The sequence below is a fragment of the Mirounga leonina genome, unplaced genomic scaffold (genome assembly GCF_011800145.1).
Source record: "Mirounga leonina isolate KUSES-001 unplaced genomic scaffold, KU_Mleo_1.0 Mir_173, whole genome shotgun sequence".
Lineage (NCBI taxonomy): Eukaryota > Metazoa > Chordata > Mammalia > Carnivora > Phocidae > Mirounga > Mirounga leonina.
Genome location: NW_023270447.1, coordinates 291798 through 298842, shown reverse-complemented (window position 1 = coordinate 298842; position 7045 = coordinate 291798). Strand labels below are relative to the sequence as shown.

Sequence of the window (7045 nt, the reverse complement as noted above, 5' to 3'; positions counted from 1 at the left end):
TTGTATGGTGACTAACATAACATAATAAAATTAAATTAGGGCGCCTGGGTGGCTCAGTTGGTTAAGCGACTGCCTTCGGCTCAGGTCATGATCCTGGAGTCCCGGGATCGAGTCCCGCATCGGGCTCCCTGCTCGGCAGGGAGTCTGCTTCTCCCGCTGACCCTCCTCCCTCTCATGCTCTCTGTCTCTCATTCTCTCTCTCACAAATAAATAAAATCTTAAAAAAAAAAAAATTAAATTAAATTAAATTTTAAAAAATAAAAAAATCTACCCATTTGAAATAACATCACTCTGTTTTAATGCTTGGCACTGCACTTGGTCCTATTTGATTCTTTCTTATTCATTTATGTATCTCCTACCTGTCTTCCCAAAGGAGAATGTCATTCCATGGGGGGCAGGGACTTGTCTGTATTGTTCATTGTTGTTTAGGCAATGACTTGAACTGTGCCAGGCACATAGAAGGTGCTCAGGAAAAGGGCGCCTGGGTGGCTCAGTTGGTTAAGCGACTGCCTTCGGCTCAGGTCATGATCCTGGAGTCCCGGGATCGAGTCCCGCATCGGGCTCCCTGCTCGGCAGGAAGTCTGCTTCTCCTTCTGACCCTCCCCACTCTCATGCTCTCTCTATCTCATTCTCTCTCTCAAATAAATGAATAAAAATCTTAAAAAAAAAAAAAAAAAGAAGGTGCTCAGGAATGAACAGAGACTCCACCCTCAAGGTGTCCACCATCCTGTGATGAAATCAGACAACCCATAAACACCTGCAATGCAAGATAGAAGGGCACTGACATGATAAGGGGGGTACAGATGAAATCAGAGGACAGAAAATATCTCTTCTGATGGGGGAGTTAGGGATTGCTGACCAGAGGTGGAGTTCTTCGATCTGGGCTTTGAGGTATAGCTGTGAGTGAACATGTGAAATGTTAAAGAAAAAATTATGCAATGACAATTGTTTAAAGCATGGTAAGGCAGATTTCATTCCGGACCATTATAAGAGAAATGGGGACCACTGCAGTGGGTATTTGCCTGGGGGGAGAGATTGGACTCAACTTTGAAAACAGCGTAGGCAAGGGAGAATTTATAGCCAAGGAGCAGGGTGGAGATCACTGGATGGAAAATCACTAATGGAAACATTAAATGTAAGGGGGCTTCTGGTTAAACAGATCTAACAGGATTCTTGCTGAAGACTGGCTACAGTGCTCAGACATCACCTGGAGGATGGGGAAGGATGAGGAACCTGACTGGATATTGAGAGTGATCAGATATAGAGGATGAGGATTCTTGCTAAACTGACGTAGTAGGGCTCTTGCGAAAACTGGATTTTACAAGCACATGTACAGATGGGCCTAGGAGAAGGATCAGGAACCTGACTAAAGTTTGGTCAAGCAAAAAATCTTAGTCGGAAAATAGAGCCATGATGGGGCATTTCAAATAGGAAACAGAATGAGGTAAGTAGAGGGTGTGTATAGGAAATGGAAACTATGAGTTTATTAGTTATTTAATGTTATGTAACAGACAACCCCAAAACTCAGAGGTTTAAAACAACAAATATTTATTCTTTCTCACAATTCTGTGCATTGACTGGGCTTTAATGTGGCTACACTCAGCTCTTAGCTGGGTTGGAAGATCCAAGATGGCTTCACCCATAGGTCTGGAGCCTGGGGGCTGGCTATATTTTGAGGCTGCTCTATTTTCTTCCACATAGGAAAGGAAACTCTGCTGTGAGGAAAACTCTTCCTCCTCCAACTCCAACCAGTGATTGAAGACTTGTAAATTAACCGCCACTATACAGATTAATAGGAGAAAAGATAAGGGTTTTTTAATATATGCACAGGAGCTTCCAGAAATAAGGTTTTATATATATCAACTTAACAAAAGTGGAGTTATAAGGGCTTCAGTGAAAAATGTGGAAGTTTCTATTAGGCTGTTTGATGCTGATGGAAATGATCAGTCTGTCCCATGGCAGCTAAACTCACAAGAAATTCCCTTGGAGGAGGAACTAATGGTGTTTTCAGGAAGTTAAGATAAGTCAGATAAGGGAAATTCAGATGGGGATTTCTTTCTGTATCTTCTATAGCTCAAATTTTTCACTTTCTCAACTCTGGGGAATCCCAATGGGTCCCCCCACCCCGACCTCTCACCCTCTGGAAGGCTCGATTGGCTTCCTATAAGGAGAGTTGCTCTCAATTCCTCTAGGAACTGGGTTATAATTTAAATGACATCATAGTTTCATCTACCCATACATTCTTTTACAAGGGCTTTTTCCTCTGGGTACATTTAGCTTAGGGGAGGAGATCTAAAAAAATTCCTATCAGGCTCTGAATATCAGCTTCCAATTGGCCAAATTTCTGATCATGGAGTTATTAAATCCTTTCAAATATCTTGTCAGGTTTCAAGCAGGACAAACAGTAAATATTTCTGGCAGTATTGAACAAATCAGAAGACTGTATCAAACATATTTCTAAAAAGCTCAAAAATAATCAAATCTTTACACATATATAATTTAGGTATATTTAGTTATTTGATGAAATAAATAGTTTTATAAAAAAGCAAGGGAAGACAGGATTCTAAGGAGAAGCTGAGTAGGAAGCACTGGGAATCTCACCTGGACTACAGTTGCATTTTGAAACTCTGCAGTTTATTGAAGACTTGCTGTAAGTTGTGGTTCATTTCAGTCAACTTTTGCTATTATCACAGTAACAGCTACCCATCCCCCCCACCAGCCATGTGGCAGGCAGATGTGCACAGATTATGCAAGTCAGGGTGGATAATAGACACCCTATCCTCCAAATATGTGGAACCCATGCTCTGACTGCTGATTGAGACTTTTAATCATAGAGGTGCAGACAAAGAGATGGGTACTCATCGTTGTAGCTCCCACCCAATATTGCAAGCCCCTACCTCTCTAGCTGAAGTGACTTTCGGGGGATTTAAAATGCCAGAACTCTCCCCACCCCTTCATTTTCCTCTTTTTCCCCTTTTGGGAGCCAGACATTAAGGACTAGTGTCAACGTCTAGTGCGTTGGGGTCCCTGGGTAAGGGTCTACGAAATCACCAGGACACAGGGGATGCAGAGCAAAGGCAGCACTTGCAACTGCATACTGCCGTTTATTTCTCACGTAGCTATATACTCGCAGAGATCAGATAAACATAACAATGTATCAAGCCAACATCTGTGAAGTGAAATATACACGAAATGCAATAAGAACAAAATACATCCTGTTTATGCTTGCAGAATAAAGAATTCTCTTAGCCATCCTTCCTTTGGAGACAACATGTTCTTTGTCTTTAGAAAGAACACTTCTGATTAGAAAGATACACTTTAAGCTAGGCAAGAGCCACTTCCTGCTGATCCAGGCATTTAGGCCTTGCAACATGAGGTAAGGGGAAGAGAACGTTTTCTCCTCCTGGCCTAGGCCTGCCTGGCCGACCTTAACCTCACTGCAGTCCTCAAATGACCCTGGCCTGCAAGGGGTCTACAAGCCTACACCATCTCAATTCCCTCTTTTTCTTTTGTTTTAATAAAAGTGCCCTCCAAAGGATGGCCATAGAATTCTGGGAAGGCTTTAGATAGCAAAAATGCAACAGCATAAAGCATAAGATAACAATCAACAATACAAATCCCATTCCTCCAGCAGTATGCCCCAAACTTTGAATAATACCTTTTGGATCTAGTCCCTTAAGTTGCTTAAGAAGTAAATTGGCCAACGTAGCGGCATCTTCAGTCTCAAATGGTCTGCCAAATACCTCCTGAATGTTCGTGTGTAGGTTATTGATCATGTCAGTAGCTGAGGAATTACCTTCTAAATAACTTTGGATGATGCTCCACTCGTGCTGCGACTCATTGTATTTTAAATTGGTAACACAAAAAGTTGTGGAATTCCAATCGCAACGCAGCCAAACTTGCCTTTCTAGTGTCAAAACCTTTTTCCCTAACCAGCTCACCGTCTGTCTGAGGATATCTATTTGTGTTTGTAAGCGAGTATCGATCATGGTTTGTGAAAGCCAAAGATCCCGAGAGTTATGGTGCCAGTCTTCCACAAAATGCTTAGTTTGCAAAGATGTATGTAAAGCTATGCCTGAAACGGTAGCTATAGTGGTGACTGCGATTAAACTTAAAATGACTGCCACAACAATACCGAGAAAACGTTTGGTGCGCTTTAGTACCCTTTTAAAAAACTCCAATACTAAGACATCTACAGGATTTTGAGCCCATGGTCGTTCTAGATCTACCGGAAGCCAAATATGAGAACGTTGTTGTAAAATCATAAGAGAATATTCGGAGTCAAATTCTATAGAGCTATTAATGCAAGAATATAGTCGACAATTGGTACAGTTAATACCGTTATCAAAGCTAAAATTCCCTATCAGAAATAGATATGGTAAAGGTACGCATGCAGTTACATTTATCTCTTTAAATGAGGTGAATTTATAAGTCGATGCAGAATTCACGGTGCCAGAAAAGGTTCCCTCGTAAAATCTAACAGTCTTAAGCGCAGCTGCAATCTTCCATAAGTGCGTTTGGATATGGTCAGGAAATTTCTGATGTGCTATACGAGGGTCTGCGATGCCGCCATCTCCCCAGGCCATCAACTGATGATTCACCATTGATTCATTCCATTTGTTCCGTGGTGGCATCCTGTAGGATAAGGACAAATCACAACATGTCTTATTCCATTCGGAACAATTCCGAAGAAATTGACCATATGGTCCCCACATAAGTAAATTCTTATAAAATTTCATGAATTTTCCAATACATTCCTGCCACACAAATGGTTTATAGGCCAGTCCGATATAAGTGAAATCAGGACAGGCAGGAAATGAGGGGAATTCAGCAAATGTAACATTTCCCCATGTCATGTTAAGAGACCATGCTTCAACTCTTTGTAAATGAGTTCGGGATCCATTAGACTTATTCCCCGGCAGGATCCAGTTCTGCCAATCCATCTCGGCACACGGGGATGGGCCCAGACAAATGTAAGGACCATCCCCTTTGTATGAAAAATTAAATGAGGTGCCATCATCCTGATTAAGATAAGTAAGATTCTTCCAAGGAGGCGAAAGTATCACAGGGGAGGTATAGACAGGAATATCTGCACTTCCCCAAGGTGCAGGTTCCATCATAGGTGGATTAGGTATATAGGCCCAATAGCTTACATTTGTCGCCTCGGCAGAGGATAATACAGTAAGCAAGGCACACATAGCCAAAAATAAATTTTCAGGCGTACAAGCCTTCCCTGTTCGCTGCAGGATTTTTTGCCCTTCCCCACTAAGCTTTTTAATTTGTCCCCAAGTCGGCAAAGCAGTAGCAAATATCTGCCGACGGCGACGTCGTCCTCCCAAATTCAGATGTGCCATGGCCTGTAACGGAAGTTCATCTTGGTCTGGATTCCCCATCCGTCGTCTGGTGGGATACAGTGCCGTTCGAATTGGTCCTTGACCGGATCCATCGCGTAGGGAGCCAGGAACAGGTCCGTCCATCCTCTGTGGAGACATAAGCATAACCCTTCCCTCTATAAAGCAATAGCCCCGGTTGCCATTCTGCATCTGCAGTTGGTCTAAACCATATATGTTCATTTAATGGAGGGGGAGCGACCTCTCCCTCTATGAACTGTTTTTCTGCTCGGGACAGGATATCTCCCTGCGGAAGATTCAAGAAATTTAATGTGAACAGAGCTTGTTGCAAAATGGAACGTGCATTTGATTGAGTGAATGCTAAGATATGATCCTTTTTCCTCCTTTTTAATTTTTTAATTTGCAACTTTAAAGTACTATGCGCACGTTCTACAATAGCTTGCCCTTGAGGATTATACTCAATGCCTGTTTTGTGCATTATACCATATTGTTTACAGAAAGTTTGAAATTTTTTACTGCTATATGCAGGTCCATTATCTGTTTTAATAATAGATGGTAAACCCATCACAGCAAAAGTTTCTAAGAGATGGGTGATAACATGTTGTGCAGTTTCGCCACTTTGTGCTGTGGCCCATATAAATTGAGAATATGTATCTATTACCACATGTACATACATACAAAGTACAGAAAACCACATCTGCCACTGCAGATACTCAGGCTCCTTTAAAAGAGCCCGACAGAGGACCCTCCAGTCCTCAGGAGAAAAATTATTATAATGTCGAGCCAGACCGTTAACTAGCTCCTTAACATAATGTGATTGAGGTCCATATAAAGACACTGCCTTTTTCAAGCGACCAATATCTTCTATACCTATTCCTTCATAATATGGTGCTTGTGCCACCCCCTGGACTGGGGGAGGCCTGATAACAGGAAAAGCAAAGACAGAATTACCTGCGCCAGCCTCATCATCGCTATCCTCTAGCGCATCAAGCTCAGCTAAAGCAGCAGAAAGGAAAGGATTTTTAGAAGAAAGAGCTGGTACAGACGGCAAAGGCGGAGCAGAGGGCTTCCTAGAGGGTTTCTTAGACTCCTCCGTCATAGCCATAACCTGCTGAAAAACCTTCCACACACGCTCCACCTCGGGATCCGATTTTACTTTCGGTTTTGGTTCTTCATTACCACACTCGCTAGGCTCACGGGATGGAGTAAGCTTAAAGGTATCTTTCTCTACCGCCCTTTTCTCATCCGTATCTAAAGGGAGGTCTTGTATAGAAGGAGCCATCTCCTTATGGAAGTCTTCGACCGTGCGGTCGTCCTCCATTGCTTTAAGCACTGTAAAAATAATCGACCAAATAGACCAAAACCGCACGGGAATTTTTTCTCCCTGTCTCATTGCCTTCTCGACATTATGTCGAACTCGCCGCCAATTATCTAAATCTAAAGTTCCCTCCTCTGGAAACCAAGGATTCCATTCCCGAACCACCTTCAAGCACAGCTCAATATCATTAGAAGCGACAGTGATACCATAGACAGCAAGTGAATGCTTCAGCATTCGAACATAAGGAGTAGAAGTTTCTTGTCCCATCACCCTGTACTTAATTAAGTTACTCACCCTTCCTGTACGTCCTTCAGGGTCCCTGTTCGGGCGCCAATTGTCAACGTCTAGTGCGTTGGGGTCCCTGGGTAAGGGTCTA

The 7045-nt window shown here is 42.6% G+C and overlaps 1 protein-coding gene across 1 annotated transcript; it reads right to left on the bottom strand.

Annotated features, from left to right (window-relative positions):
• Positions 1-4566: 4566 nt before the first annotated feature.
• LOC118018984 (periphilin-1-like) lies at positions 4567-7039 on the bottom strand. Its single transcript, XM_035017741.1, has 3 exons — positions 6964-7039; positions 5154-5480; positions 4567-4635 (listed from the first exon to the last, which is right to left on the bottom strand). Exons 2-3 carry the CDS (start codon positions 5475-5477, stop codon positions 4609-4611), a joined length of 351 nt encoding a protein of 116 aa, XP_034873632.1. The 5' UTR covers positions 5478-5480; positions 6964-7039; the 3' UTR covers positions 4567-4608.
• Positions 7040-7045: the final 6 nt, after the last annotated feature.